Consider the following 16,935-nt stretch of genomic DNA (forward strand, 5'->3'; position numbering starts at 1 on the left):
TGTAAGAAAAGTAGCTATCTCTCATTTTGTTGTTGACATCACTGTATGTGGAAATGTTGACTGTGAGATCCGCAGTTGGGCCATAATGGCAGTTTATTTCAATGTAAACGATGCAGAAAGGAAGAAGGCACTGGGATCAGCAGTAAATGCTGGTCCAACATTAATTGGCCAGCACTGTTAGATGAACAGATGCATGGTTAAATCTAAAATAACTTCACTGTTTATTTCTTTCTCTTGCAAAATTTGATCCAACTGAAGCAAGCAGACATCGGTAAAAACCTTCTGTATCAAATTCTCTCCGGATGATGCCCAGACTGTGTTGTTTTCATTCTCTATGTTTGTTTTTCTGTGGCCAAATTAATTTTGTAGGAAATTGTACCCACAGACTAAATCTAAATTGTGTTATTGTGATTGAGATTCCTACAATTGTTTAAGAGTTTGACTTAAGCCCAGCTGTTATCACATTGACTTTAAAAGATAACACAGCTAAAAGTGTGTCTTCTAACAGTGGGAAAGTCCACTTAGAGGCTTCCAGAAGTCAGCTTTGATCTCCCCATAATCTGGCTGCCAGTTTTAATATTCCCATCCCTGCCTTTATGTCCTGACCCAGACTTTGAATAAACTGCCCTGGAGGAAATGAGCTCAGAGTTTAGCTGTCAAGTTCAGCCCCACACAGCGCACATCCCAAAATATACACTTCGACTCCCCTTCTCCTTTTTTCTGCCTCCCTCTCCTGTACACTCTCATTAGTTGAGATATGGCACTTGCCACAGGCAGTATTTTTAATGCCCAGTGTGTCGTCTGCGAAACAACCATTAAAAGAACCTGTTGGAAGAAAGTGGCAATTTCCGACGAGAGCGGTGTCGCGCTGTATTTCTTCCCCCCACGGCACTGACAGACCCGCAGTCTAGACTCTCCTAATGGCTCCACATTTAACAAGCACCTTTTCCCTCCCTCTCACAGCCAAGGGAGTGACAAAGAAAGAGAGAGAGGGACGGAAAGAAAGCAAAGAAAAAGAGGGGGAGGGGCATCTTCAGGTTAACCTTGCAGCAGCCAACTGAACCGTTAAAGAAGCACATAAGAAATCTCGGTCACGTGAGCTGGCTTGTGCTTCCATCCATAATATTCATTCTGTGTATATGGCTGACATGTAGAAATGCCAGGTATCAGACATGAGAAGCTGGGTGAGGGCAGGGTACACCCTGGACAGGTCACCAGCCGGAGGAAACCCACGCAGGCGCAGGGAGAACAAGCTGGAACCCGAACCTGTGACCTTATTGTGTTGGCGTCAGCGCTAACCACTACGCCACCGTGCTGCCCTCCAGTTTCTTTCAAATAGATCGTAATGTTGTGAGACCTACCTCTGCTTCATTCACATTACTGCTCCAATCACTGTCCATGTCTCCACTTAGAGAGAATTAATACACCTGAAGTGATGTATATACTGGCTGTACCGCCATATGAGCTGTTAAAAACCACATAATGTTCACATGGATCAGAGGAGATGGAGTCATTTATCAAAGAGTGCAAATGAAATTACAAAGAGATGTATCAATGTTAATCCAACAGTTCCTGATCTAATGACAGTACAGTACAAAATTCACACTGGGGTTTTTCCAAAAAAAAAAAAAAAAAAAATCCTTTGGTAACATAATTCCCACCAACATGTCTGTTTCTGCATTAACCCTATTCTAATAATCAGTTTTCTTGTTTTCAGATCTACTCCACTGCCTTCTTTTTATTTGCTTCTGTTTGTTTTGTCGCCGTGCCTCTCACTTTCTCAGCACCTGCTCTCTCTGATCACATTTTTCTTGTATTTTCTTTGACTTTGATCCCCCTCCACCCGCCCCTACTCTTTCCTTACATCAGGGCCACAATAATTGAAGATCAGCGTTCCGATGAAAGCCACTAATCAACACTAACCTTCATTTAAAATGTAATCTGATATTAACCACATACGCCCTCTCCACAAATTGGATTTCACATGTGAAGGACAAGGAGGAGGGTGGAGTTGGCAATTTGGCCATAATCGATGCCAGTCAGCCTTGGCCTGGTCTCCATGTCCTAATTTACCTCGTACTCTGCCTCCAGCGCCAAGGGGTCAACCGACTATACTGTACCTCAGAATCACACCACAGAATTATATTCAGTTTCAAAAGTCAGTCTATTAAAGCAGCTATTATCTCATCCTAAAACTCACTCACTGAATCGTGGGGGGTGCTGGAGCCAATCCCAGCTGACACTGGGGGAGGCCAAAGTACATCTTGTACAGGTCTCAAGTCCATCGCAGGGCCAACGTACAGAGACTCAGACACGGAGAGAACATGCAAACTCTGAACAGAAAGGCCACAGGGCCAGGAATCAAACCCACAATCTTCTTGTTGTGAGGCAACAGCGCTAGCCACTATCCTGCCCCGCTGCCTCCTGGGTGAATTGATGCAATGATTGTTCTTCATTGGAATTTCTCGCACCAATTGCTATTACCAAAATAGAAAATACAGCGTGAGCATCTCTCTGGTCTTACTTTTCCCTCATCCCGTAGTCTTTCTCATTTATGGCCACGAAACATGCCCCAGTTCTCTGTGTTCAGTGTGGAGATGTTCACACACTCACGCATTCAGATATGTATTATGTTTCCTGACACAAACAGCTACAAAAGAATACACACTCTGTCATGCATACAAAAATATATGTAACCATCCTTACATTTATAAAACACACACATGTGAACACAGACCCACTCTAAGTCATGCATGCACTTATTATGCTTTCTGTACATATTTACACACACACACACACACACACACATATTGTTATTCCATCTCCAGAATAGCTCACGTGAAATAATTGTGCCAATAAATTGAGTGCACAGGATGAGGCGCATCGCTCTGAGCATTGCGAGCAACGCACTGCTTAGAAGACTGATTTAACACAAAAAACTATTATCACTGACCTGTGAATAAAAATTTCCATGTCAAGCGAGGGTTAACTTATTTTGTTAATTCTCTTCATTTCTCAACAGCTCACATTGACCCACCGGAGTCGCCTCATGTCAGGTGATGTTTTAAGCAAACAATATGCCTGCACCAAATGAGAGCAGCAAAGCCCTGGATAGTAGCAGCAGTATTTAAACAGAAAGTAATTACTTTATTAATACTAACCTCCAAATTTTCTTTTTTTAACCATTCATATTTTCCTCAAATGATTTTTGCTTCACCAAACTGCAAACCAAAACCCAAAGGTGTCTGTCTACAGGAAGACTGACAAATTGTTTGCTTGTCTTTTTCGTTTAGCCTTTAAAAAAAGCGGTACGTTTGCTGGAAACAGCCGTTAAGTATCAGAGGAAGTGTAATAATCAGCATGCCAGCCACAATTAAAAAATATCACACACTCTTAACCCTGAGAATAGTGCTTACTGCTATCAGCCACACACACACACACACAAGAAAGTATGAACTTAAAGCTGAACTTACCTTAACAAGGCTTTGAGAATATGACCACTGCTTGGAACGAGGTTAATGAGCATCACCATGACGATATGACCCACTACAACCGATCAGATCATTAGACTTGCAAATCTCCTACAAGCTGAATAATTGGCTGATCCATACCATCGCACCTCTTGTATGAATCATTGATGCATATTAGTGTTCTATGGGCTTAAGGCTCCCTCGCCTCCTGTCCTTTGTCTACTATAGTCTTCTCTTCTCTTTTATAAAGGTTACAGCTCCAAGAGAAAAGCATTTAGGTCATACTGCATGCACTCCGATTCCTGAACGAGATTTAATACGCACCTGCCACAAGCCTTCCGCTTATTTGAATGAAATTGCAGACTTTCAAATTAGAACAATATATTCATTGTGAGTTTCTTCTCCAAATCTCTGTTATATTAAGATGCAATCTATCCTACATCGCCAAATGGATTACACAGTGAGCTGGGGAGGTTGGCTGTATGCAATATTGTATCCACATTTTATTCGCATGTTATTGTTTTCTCTTGTTGAATTTGAACAAGTGTCTGAAGCCAGAATGAGGGACTGATCAAATGAGATTCTCACATCCAGTGCGTGTGCATCTGTAGGCCCTGAGGTGAAAACGAGCCCCATTTTGATCAGATTCCAGCCCCGTGCGCCTCACCTCTGTCTCCTCATCACACTGAACGATCGCTTGTGACCGATATCTGACCACACAACTTGCTCCTTCTCCCCTTTAATTCCCTCCTTTTATCCATCTGCCTCCGTCCTCTATATGTGTTCTCAATTTTATTTAAGGTCTGTGAAACCTGATAAACCCATGTCACTGCAACGTAAAATAAAGACACAAGCTCGAGACATGTTATTGTCATTTGCCTTGCATGAAATTGTCTGAAATTGGATATGGTCTTTATATGGGCAGCCTGAGCTACCAGTTTGACCCAGTACATGTTTGCATATTGAGTCAAGGGACGCCTTGGCCCTGTTTTTACAGCACAGAGTAGCCAAGCGATAAAAGTTTACTGTTCTCAAGCATGCACTCACCAATTTATAGCGCAACCTCATGGCTGAAAGTTGAATTTAATTATCTCATTTCACAGACAATCAGCTGTTATGGACCCCCTGAAAGTTTGGCTTTAATTGATGGTCTGTCTAACACACGCAAGAACTAAGTTCATTCTCCTCATTTTCTCACACTCAGTATTTGTAGTCTTTGAAACTTTTTGAGATTGTTACAAGTTGATTTGTTAAAAAATGGATAAAACTAGGCACCCACAAAAAAAGAGAGCGTGCCTATGTAACTAAAAACGCCTGCAATACAGACTGCATTTAGCTTTGGAGTACATGTGGAGCAAATTCATATTCATAGCATGGGGAATTTATAATATTCTACAGATGTGATGAGACGTTGATCATGTGTTTGCGTAAGAAGACATGAAAACATTTAGTACTTCATCAATCAGTGCTCAGCTGAGAGAACCTATAAGCATTTTAAATTCATGCAACTATAATCCTTACTGCTGGTGCAGGTTAAGTCATCTATAAGCCTCTGTTCCTGCCCATTCATCATGGGCCATATTATCGCATACACTCCTCCCACGTGCCTTTGTTTTGACATTGTGTCATTCTGTGACAGACAGTGACTTTAGGATGACTTATATTACCTCCCAGCCTCATATACGCACAGCTCATGATAAATAAATTATCATAGCATTAGCCTGCAGGGCTACAAGCCCTCTGAATCAATCACCTGGGAGGCTAGCCTTGATGCTTGGCAGGCAGCTGAAGAGTGGACGTGGTGCAGCAATGCAATCCTCCAATCTCCTCCCTCCTTGTGAAGGGAAATTAAGAAGGTAGTTAATCAAAAGTTCATTAGCATACAGCGCCTTGCTTAGTCCACCCATATACACTATTCATTATAGACACTTAGGGCATGCAAAGAGAATGGCAAGTCAGTACCAATTGAGATTGTGGACTTAAATTCAAGGGCTGTATTGTCCCAAATATATCATATAAGAGCAGTTAAGTTATTTCAGCTATGGGTTTCAAAAGTCTTTCTTTAAAAATAATAAAGTAATACAGACAATATATATTTATTTTAATATATATGATATTATTAAAATAAAATCAAAGAGCTTGATCTTCACCAATCAGCAGTCAGCATAGCCGCATTATCTTTCCTGGAGTCAGTGCAAATTGTTCGCTGCCATTTTGAAACACAAACCTTTCCAAAATTGTGTCAAAGAGTTAGTTGCATTTATTGATTGACAGGTAAAGCTAAGAGTGGGGTGATGATGTTATGATGTGATTTCATGTAATTACTCCAGCTTTGTCCCATGATAGCAGCCACATGTACAATTGAGGAACCTATTTCACCTTGTATTTTATGTCCAAGTAGCTAAATTCTTCCCCATTTTCCATATATGTGTGTGTATATATATATATGTGTGTGTGTGTGTGTGTGTTCTTCAGATCGTATCACTTGCCACTTTCTAAACCGTGTGCTGAGAAGAGAGTATCCCATAGTACCAAGAAAATCACTGCCAGCCCAGGAAGACTGACATAAATATGTAAGCAAGGATTGTGTGTTTAACAGAAAATGGAGCTTGAGGGAAGCTTTGGCGTGGCTTTATTTTGATGTGTGATGGATGTATTCACTGAACACAGTTTGTTTGTTTGTTTGTTTTTTCTCCCACCACTTTTACTTTCGCTCAATAATGCATAAACAAACCCACCTGGGAGCTGCCTTGTTCCACCAGCACCTCTTGCTGCTCCCCACCAAGCAGCTCCACTGGAGCATAGCTACCACCAGTTCCTCCGCTGTTATCTGCTGTAGGCTTTGGCACTAAGCTGGCGGCTAACTGCCCATTGTTTGTCTATGTGTGCCCAGGAGTTTCCTAGCATATGAAATATTCATTCAGTACAAAGTCTAGAGAATTGTGAACCCGGTTCAATGCCTATGGCTGGCAGCTTAGGTTTATTGCTAGTTGTGTGTATGCATATGGGCACACATGTAGATTGTGTATCTCTTATAAATGTATGTTAAAGTTATATATCTATACAAACGGCACAATGATCACTTTCAGTTGTCTCTGAATATTTCTGTAACCTTTACATACTTCCCAGCAGTGAGAGTAACAGTCAGTTGCAGTTGACTTGGGGCTATGATAAGAATCAGCAATATCTTTGCAGTCACAGACGTGTCTTCAGCTTAGTGTCGATAATTCCATCAATGTTCCTTATTGCCCGCTCTGCCTCTGCCACCTGTCAGCATTTAGAGAGAGGGGAATAAAGACAGAGGGCAAATCTGTCCATACAATGACTTTCAAAAGTCTGAGAAAAGTACTTTGACTGTACACGCCATTTCCCTCTTGACTGACAAAGTCAAATAACACCATAAAATAAAAATCCACCCCCACCCCCCTTTTCATTTTGGTAACTTTCTGGTGCCTGCAACTTATGTTGTACTTTATATAAATCCAAAATATGGCAGCTGGATACTCTTACTATACTATGCATTAAAAATCACCTCTGTCATAGTCAGTGTTATTGGTATAGTTGCCTTTTTCTTCTTGCTCATCTCTGTTCAGTCGTTTGATTGGCAGCTGATCCATGACTACTTCCCTATTCCTGCGGCCCAAATGGTCAATCAGATTAATGAAATCCTTTTAACCCAGCTGTCAATAACACCACTTTGCGGACTCAGTCCCTCTGGGTTGCGGGCGGCAATGTTTCTCACTGTGGGTTCATACGGAGAGTGAGAATGTCTCTAACAGTAGGATACAAAGACATGTACTTACTTGGAATAGTTAGATGATGTGAAACGGGAAACCACAATTATCTGTTCATTGCAGTATCTCCAGAACACCCATTTAAATCGATTAAACGGTAAGATCACCGACATAGGCACCTCACACAGATGTTCATATTTGCGTTATCAGATCCGACCAGAAGAGCTATTCTGTGTGTCCAAGAACACAAAAGTACACGGACCAACAGCACACACCACACCACCAAAAAGACAATTTAAGAGAGAAACCCCAATCTTCACCTTGCCTGGCACCACAGAAAAATAAAGTGGTAGTAGCTGACTTTCTTTTTTTTTTTTTCTTTTGAGTAATGTGGAATCAGGCAGCCTAAACTGCACTGTTAAAGAAAATCCTGGCAATCACTGCAGGCAAGGTTTGAAACTCCCAGCTTCCCCCCACGAGGGCCGGCATTTGAACGGCAGCACATTCTGCAGCATTGTTAAAAATAAAGATGGGAAGAGAGAAATATGACATGAATAAAAGAAAGAACGAGAATGAAATGGGAAAATCGTATAGCTGCTATTGATCTGTAGCTTCAATATGCCACACGCACGCGCACACACACACACACACACACACATGCAAACAGTCAGGCTGGCTGCCCAGAAGCATGTTGGTGGTCAAGTATGTATAATTGATGGAGTTGAGTTTGACACTGCTATGTAATATAATCTGAGGCCGGGTTCCTACAGTGTGTGTGTGTGTGTGTGTGTGACAGAGAAAGAGAGGAAAAAAAAGGCTGAAGTGGGGGTTGCCGGAGGAAGGGACAAGGATTTGCAATGTGGGACTGTGTAAATTTGATGTATTGAGCGGCTGCATTTTCCCTCCCTGTACTATCCCCACAGGCTACACATGTAGGAACAATGGCTTTCTCCATTTTAATGTGTTTGTACCTATAGGGACCACTTTCTCGCTCACGGCGGATATGTGTATCGTTAATGCACTGTAACTTGTGCTTTGACATTTCTTGTTTTGTTTGTTTGTTTATCTTTCCATTTCCGTCACCAATTTTGACCTAAAGAAGAATTTCTTAACAAAAAAAGGTTTCAACATGAAGACAGCACCCCCACCAAGATATTCAATTCCCAATAATTTTAACCGGGAAAGCCAGCAAGAAGTCATATTTTAGAGGCTGAATCGCAGAGTTTTTGATTTTTATGCTTGAATGAGAACTAAAACGATAGATTGATCGTGAAAATAATTACTGTATAACTCTGTTGATTAAGTAATCACTTCAGCGGCAAATTATAGGTGAGGTGCAATAGCAATAAAAAGCCATAATGACTCCAGCAATAATGAAAATAAGTAGCCCTGGTGTTAAGCACCAAATAGTGCTTTTTCCTCTTTTTGCGTATTGTATATCACTTGTGGCTTGTTTATGTGTGTGTGTGTGTGTGTGTTTTTCTGGATCGGCAGTGTTCCTGCTTCTTTCTCCCTTTGTTGGTCTGTGTCAAGTTTAATTGCAGACCTCTGAGGGAGAATCGATTTCAGCAACAAGATAACCAAGTTATCAAACAGTTTCATTGACTGGCTGTCCCTTCTCTCTCTATCTTTTGCCTCCTCCCCATTTCTTCTGTCATTTTCCTCCCACTGCCTGTGTTCTCCATCCCTCTTCGATCCTCTTTACTTCCATCCATTCCCCCAAACTTTCTCATCGCCCATTCATTTTTTTTTCCCTTGCCTGTATTCCTCTCTCTGTGCCTTTTTTTTTTTTTTTTTTTGGTCTGCTGTTGCCTTTCACCTCCTCCTCCTCACAATAGGCCGACAGACCTGTCCACCAGAGAAGTTTGATTGCGGAGGGGATACCAGCAAATGTGTTTCGTTGTCATGGCGATGCGATGGCGAGAGGGACTGTGAGAACGGGGCAGATGAGGAGCAGTGCGCTGCAGGTAAGTTTGTGGTGGCTGCTGGAAATGTGGGGTGAAGGAGGGAGGAATTAAAAGGACTGAGTGAGAAAGAAGATCAATTCTGCGCTTCAGCTGAACTCACCTTTTATTTTCAGGTCACTCACTGAGGGAAAAAGTCTGAACAGATTTCAAATAGGCTTCGCCGGTTGCCTCCTCACAACTGCTCTTCTTTCGTTTGTTTTAATGAGAACATTCATCTTAAATAATTCGATGAGTGTAAACCACAGCCCTTCCTCCGCCATTAGATGTCGGCAGCAGAGGAGGTGCAAGAAAGGATTTTGCAGTAGGTCAATGATCATTGTTTACTAATGCTGAGCAAAAAGAGAGCAGAACCTTGAATTTTAAAGCATGGTTGGACTTGTTATGTCTCTCATAATGGACAGCTAATAATATCCAATTTTAAAAAGCTGTAGCTTTCATTTGCATTATGATAATCATACCAGTGTCAGAGGTGATAAGACGGGGAAGTGTAATTAGATGCATATCTTGCTTATAACTGTGTTTCGGAGTGTGATTTGATAGATTTTGTTTTTCCCACCTGGAGGTGATTTTCAACTGCAGAGCAAAGAGATTACAAGAAAAAGGGTATACAAGGCTTTTACTGAGATCAGATATACGAAACAAGTGTAAGAGTTTTCCATACTCTCACTCCAGATCTGAGCCTAATTCTCTTCAGTGAGTGTTTTTAAGCTGCTAAAAAGTTTTCTGTTCATTTATTTATATAGATATTTTTTCTGTGTTATGTGTCTAGAGATGTCAAACAGGATCGGTTTTTCCTCCCCAAAATCTTGTCCTTGTTCTTGGCTGCTGTTCGATGATCTGGAAATAGGGAAAAGTGGGTCGCTGTGCACACTGGGAGAGTTGGGCCAGTGGTGTTTCCCAGAAAATGAAACCAGTTATTTATCGTGTGTGTATGTTTCTGTGAAGGTGTGTCCCACAAATGTTTACGTAGATGGGCACACTCAGTGATGCTCGCACCGAGGCAAACACACATTCAGCAGCGTTTTGCTTTTGCGAATGGAGACGCAGAGAATGCCTGGCCAAGCGTGTCATGCGAATTGTACACAGGTTGTGGTGGTGCACTTTTCACAGTTCTTACAGTCGCAGGCAAGAGGTGCAGCCTCATCAGATGGAAGCAGGATTAACATCACCGATGTAAACCGTGTACGGGTTTGTCAGGGGTTCGTTCGGGGCTTACGAATTGTTTTGTATTTGCAACTTGGATCCTATTCAAAACCAAAAACAGAGCCTGCTACTTCACTCTTAAAAAAAAAAAAAAAAAAAGATCATCTTTGTTCCAGTGTCAGAAAAAACAGAGATTTCATTAAATACAGCCAACTTGAATGTAATCAATACATTTGACCAAGTTTCTTTTTCAGTATTATGTTCCATGGTTGGGTGGCATATTGTTAAAGAAATCTTAAAATACATAAAGAAAAGGTTTTTCAGGAGCCTTATAGAAAAGCTACAGTGTAGGTCTCTGAACAAAGCACAGGAATACGCAAAAACACACACTCCCATCAGCTTTGTCACGTGTGTCATGGAATTTCCATTAGTGTTAACATCCAGCTTAAAGTACCATCGATTTCAAGCCTGTCACAGGTAAAGACACATGCACATGCAGCATTTTTTTGCAATATATAGATTGCACATCATATTTGCCCTTTACTGCGACCCGGAAACCGATTGGTTGAAGATGAATGAATGAATATGCCCTTTAAACCTGTGTTTTGTTAGATAGGGGGGGAAAAAATCACTTAAATTGTATATGTATAGAGAATTTCACTATGAAGACCTTGTGATTACATTATTTTGTACCTAAACTGAGGTCACTCTGACCAGACCCAGTCATATCCATCAGGGGCTACTGTAGGTTTAAGCAGAGTGAATGCAGCGTGCAAGAGTCCTCATAAAGATAGAACTACATGGCTGTTTGTGTATGTGCATCTGTTTCCATATTGTTGCAATCATCCCTCAGGCACTGTGGCATTCATATATTCTAATGCTGAAACTGATGTATAGGTACATGAATGATGCATACAAACAGTGTAAATTCATCTATGATGAGGAACACACACAGTCTAACGTTGCTCCTAGATAGAGTTAAACTCTCCCAAACAAGACAGTAAGTGAAATTCTCCTTTTTTAATTAACTCTATCAATTGCTGAGGCATTTTCCATCAAATAAAAAAAATTATAATAATTGAATTTTATCAACACACCAATATTTGAAATACTATTACAAAGATCACGTTCCTGTTTACTGCAACATTTAGTTTTCAAACCAGAAAATTACCAGAACGCAACAGGCAGGAGTCACAAACATTTTCCTCAATATATCAAAACCCGAGACTCTTAACTATTCACAGTATTTCTCCAGAAGTGCACAAAATGTGGTCAACCTTACAGCCACGCCACACCAGTGGCCGGCCCGAATATAAATCGCTGTTGACAGATTCCATTTTTTTTCCCCAATATAAATGTTTTTGACATTCAGACAGCTAATCTCCAGTATAAGGTTAAACCCAGCTGATGCAAACGCATGAAATTTGTCTCCATTCTGCCTCATTTGAAAAGTTATGCTGACGTTTTCTTGACAGGTGATAGAAATATTTCTTCTTCTTATTTCAGATCTCACTTTTTCCTCTTCATACTTGCTTTCTGAGAGTTTTGTCTCTATTCGGTCTGTCGTTGGTTGCACACAGTTGCCACACAGAATAATCACATTAGGGAGTTTGTGGCTCTGACCTAATGAAAACAACAGCCACTCTTGATTTAGACATGTAATCTGAGCTGTTTGCATACGATCTATCATACTAATAAAGACGTTCTCTTTTCTCTTCTTTGCCCTTAAGAGGCATGTGCACTTCTTTATTCTTTTCCAAATGCCTTTCATCTGTCTGACCTGTCTAAGCCTCTGTCACTTATTGAGATATAAAATAAAGTGAGTAATAGAGCTGTGAGATATTTGATAATGGTGTTGATGGTAATTGATTTCCCGCCTGAGGCTTTGAGCGTATATGTGCATGGGTTTCTGTGAAGGACTGTCATGCTCGTGAAATTTTAGCTGACGATTAACTGGCATACAAATAATTGCGATGAATGATTTGATTGTCTTTTTATGATCATTTTATGCCACTACTATAGTATAACCCTTAACATAGTTCAATAATAGACATACACCTACAACTAAATCCACGAGGCCAATGTCAATAGATGCTTGTTGAAATGCAGCAGTCGAATGTTCAGCGCCTCAAGATAAACAGTTTGTGGCACCAATTCTCTCCTTCTGCGGCATTTAACAACGGCAGAGGAAGACGGCGCAACGAGATAATGTCATTAAGAGAGCACCAGTCAAAGCTCAAATGGTGAAAAATGACGTGGATTTAGTGCCATTATCTGAGTTCACAGGTCACAATCCACCCCAGCAGGCACACGCTGGGTCCATTTTCTTATTTTTACCACGTCTACTTGGTGAGCAAAAACAGCAAAACTTAATTCTGTTATTGCCTCACAAATAACAGTAACGGTAACCGCAGGACTACTAGGACAGGTTGAAAGAATGCTTGAACCAAAAGAGATGTTTTATGTCCCCAGCGTCTAAGGTCTTTCAGCCATGGTCTTCTTTTATGCATGTGGTATGTATGTGTAGTAGTGTGTATGTTGGCCATTCTGTCGTTTTATTGTTTTCACTTTGGGCTGTTTGTCTGTCATGAGGATAGCTTCTTGAGTGATGTTCCCCTTCAGCCTGCAAGACCAGATAGTATACAAAGCTTGAACCCAGATTACTTTAGGGAGAATTGTTATTGGAAAAAGCCCTAACTACTTAATACAAAACTGAACAGGTTTACTCATGGTTTCTTTTAGTTTTCTATTTTGTAACTTAACATATTATATTAATATATATATAAATTAATTTGATACTTCTGCTGCTTTATATTTGTTTTTCCACATTAACTTTTCCCCTGCATTAAAAAAAAATAGCTTTTTTCTTTCTTTCATTTTTTTTTACAGATCCAGCAAATGAATTGGTTTTGCCTTGATAATAAACAATGACAAGAATCATTCAAAAAATCAGGCACAATAAAGGAGAAGAGTAATACAAATATTTTCAAATAGGAAATGCACATGTCATCGGAAGAATAAAAGGGGATGATATATCAGACATATCAATTGAATTCCTGCTGTCACTAGACACTGTGTATTTAATAAAACAGGAGGTGTAAAGATAACACCAGCTCAATCATGCTTTTGCTGTTACACTTATTATTCTGGGAGAATAGATTTGCTGATGCTACAGACACAAATCTAACAGAGAAAGAAATAAATGTTGTGTATGTGTAGATAAGACGGCGCAGCTTTGTAACAAAGCTGTCCGATAGCAGTTGATAGTGGACAACTGCATGAATAGTATTGCCGGACTGCCTCTCTGATTTTGCTAACATTACCTCAACACAAGGCACCACCCAGCGTTATCAGCGATAGGCAGACGCAGGCACCCGGGCCTTGAAGAAATAAAACCAATATCCATGCATTATTGCAAGCATATGCCTCCATGCTAAATCAGTTAAACATTGGCATGCAGATAAATTTTCATGAAGGGTTTGAACCATAATGTTCACTTTGTGGTGTATAAAACACGTGTAAATATAATATCATCATAACGTCTTGCTTTTAGCCTTTCAATTTGTCATTTCACTCTCATCGCCACCGTCACCCTCTTCCTCCAGCTGCACTCTCTCTCTCCAGGATCTCCTTCCTACTGCAGATACATGCAGTACAGCTAACGTTAATTAAGGATGCTAATTGAGCATATCCAAATGTTGAATAAAACATGGATCCAGGAAGAGAGGTTCTTTATTACATTTAAAGGAGGCCTCTGAAGAAAGTTTATGAGTCTCTAATTTATGTTAATGTGAAATTGTGTTCATTCGGGCTCACACTGAATCTAGCTGTGTATTTGCATGCTCCAGGGTGTGTGTTTGTGTGTGTGTGTATGTTTATGTGTAGGGAAAACATAATTTTACATGTTTGGGTAAAAGGGGGCTTTTTCATAAAGAATGGCCTGCTATTTGTTTGTGAATACTAATTTTTGCATTTGTTCTTATTACGTGAAGAGTTAAAACATATTTAGAATGTATTCTTTACCTGCTAACCAAACTAATTTTAATCTCAGTGCAGTGTGTGTGATGAATAGAGCCTGTGCATGTCTTTGCGTATGTCTGAATATGTGTGTGCCATCAACGCACTGAGCCAGATTGCCGAAGGTTAATTAACAGAGAAGTTTATATCGCAACACGCAGACCCGGTAATAACACGGACACTTGAATGAGAAAAGACACTTGTAGGATGGATTTTGTTTTTTCTTGCCTGTAACAGGTGCCACAGATGCCGATATGTGTGACAGCGTTACAATGAGCAATTAAACTGGGTTAACAAAATTGCAAACATGCAAGTGATTTTCTAAAACATCCATTTCAAATTGTATTTGTGTCAGTGCCACAAAGGTGAAGTGAAACAAATGTGCTGTTTCAGAAAGTACATCTCTGATCATTTTTACAGGAGGTGGGTCTTCTCTACCTATTCTCACCTTCTGTCTTTTGGCATTTTATCTGTTTATGAACCTGGTGCTAGCAGCATTTCTGCAGTATCCGCAGTCAAGCAAACTACTTCAGATCCTTAGAAAGCCATGAAAATACAATCTTGTCAGAGTGGCTGTCAAGCTCACATACAAGTCATAACAGAGTTTATTACACCAACTTGCACCTACATCGTTCCCATTACTTTCCTAGTGTCCCATAAACTATACGCGCCATAGTTTAAAGGTTAACGCCGTCATCTGGGAGGTTCTCTATTTCAGAGAAATGCAAGTCATTGGTTTGGATACACTCCCTCTTCCATTTTGCTTCATTTGTATGCCATCAGTTCTGTTTCATCCGTGCCTGCTTTTTCAGAAACTTGCTCTTCAGATACTTGCAGTGTTTGTTGGCAAGGACAGAAAGACAGGTAGACAGAAAGACACAGTAAACATTCAGAGAAGATCCCCTAAGCCCCGGAGACCTGTTGCTCTTTTCACATCGCACTGCGCTGCTTTGCTACAGCGAGCTGCCGCTAGATCAGTGCCCACCAGGGATATATTACTGGGTGTTTTATGACAGGGCAGAGAGGGCCAGAGGAGAGGGAAAAGTCGGTTGAGTGTGTGTGCTTGGATGGGCCGGTGGGTAAGGTGGGGAGGGGCGCCAAAAAAAATGGCACATCTTAAGTGTGAAGATAAAGGCTCATGTGACTTCTACATCGAGGAGGCATCCTAAGTGGGTAAGATATAATCCGAATGTGTGAACTTGCACACCCCCTTCTCAGACACATGGAATACTCAAGTCGATTAGTCCTTGCAGCCCATGGAATATAGGCTCCATGCACCATAGTACACGGAGCCTATATTCCATTATTTGATGAAGAGGAGTCCACCATTAACGTATATGATGTCACTCATTGTAGCGCATTTGTGTAAATAAGGAAACTGTATATGGTCAAGCAAAGACATGCAAAGACGTGTCGGTAGCCTCTTGTTTCGGAGTTTCTTCCTTTTTGACTGCTCTCGCTGTGTGCGTAGGCGTAGCGTAATGGTGCGCCAGCACACAAGCAGATGCGCTGTGCACCCAGAGGTGGTTGCACTTATTCCAAACTCACGCAAGACTGCTTTCCTCAATAGATTTAAGGACATTGCTCATTCCTCTTTCACCCCCCAACCTCGCCCTTTCTCATCCACACTGCGCACACACATTCAGTATGACATGCAGGCGACGGCAGGGAAGCACACTCATCTGAAAACAGACCAAGGCGCTTGGAAAAGTATCTGTTGCTGCATGCGGGCCAGTAAACTATCGCAACAGTAGCAACAGCCAAAGACCCAGTTTCTATAATCAAGTGAATGTTTCATCTGTCAATTTTGTGACCTGAAGCTCCTATCTTCGCGTTAATGCTTGGTTATGATTAACCACTTGTAATTACAATGTGATCTTTTGTTATTTTTAGCACAAAAAGAAAAGTTACTTTGCCCACAATCTCATTAGTGTTTGACAGTGGAGTAAGTAAGTAGCGTAGCACTGTAAGCTGTTGCCACATACTGAAGTTAACAGCAGCCAATCGCTATTAATGACATCCTAATGCAGTACTGCTCCACTGTGTCTACCTTGTTATCGGACCAAAGGCAGCTATTTTGGCAAAGAGGCAAAGCAAATTAGCTAGCCATGCACGCAAAGCATTATGTGCCCTTCTGAGTTGCAATTAATGCAGTTTTCTGTTAGTTTACACAAGCATTCTCTCTGATTGTTGTTGTTGGTATATTATTAATCTGCATATCAAATTTTTGTAGCTTATCTATAGATGGAAATCATGAACGAAATCATGAACAAGATCGAAAATGGTAATTGTATCATCATCATGCAACACCAGGGGTAGAATTCAAGACTGTTGTTAGGTGTTTCTTCTTTTTTTTTTAAGATCTACACATCCCACTTAATGAAAACAATAGATTTCTCTATGTACTCATAGATTTAACACCTGACAATTATCTGAGGGTGCGCAAATATTTTCTCGACAGGTGCCACTAAGTGTGTTTGTGTGTAGTATCTATGTGCGTAGGGGGCAGGGGTTACTGATAAAATGTAACACTGTGTGGAGCCATGTGGCTAGACATTTTCCATTTACTAGCTTAAACCCTGTAAATTATGAAACGTTGTGACT

General features: G+C 40.7%; 1 protein-coding gene across 3 annotated transcripts in view; it reads left to right on the forward strand.

Moving 5' to 3' along the window:
* Positions 1–16,935, forward strand: part of lrp8 (low density lipoprotein receptor-related protein 8, apolipoprotein e receptor) — a 146,302-nt gene that overhangs the window by 81,022 nt on the left and 48,345 nt on the right. For all 3 annotated transcript variants that reach the window (XM_029500898.1, XM_029500899.1, XM_029500900.1), the window contains exon 4: positions 9,043–9,171. In XM_029500898.1, coding sequence (XP_029356758.1) covers positions 9,043–9,171 — 129 coding nt within the window. The remainder of the gene's footprint in view (positions 1–9,042; positions 9,172–16,935) is intronic.

This window comes from Echeneis naucrates, chromosome 4 (genome assembly GCF_900963305.1).
Source record: "Echeneis naucrates chromosome 4, fEcheNa1.1, whole genome shotgun sequence".
In the NCBI taxonomy this organism is placed as follows: Eukaryota; Metazoa; Chordata; class Actinopteri; order Carangiformes; family Echeneidae; genus Echeneis; species Echeneis naucrates.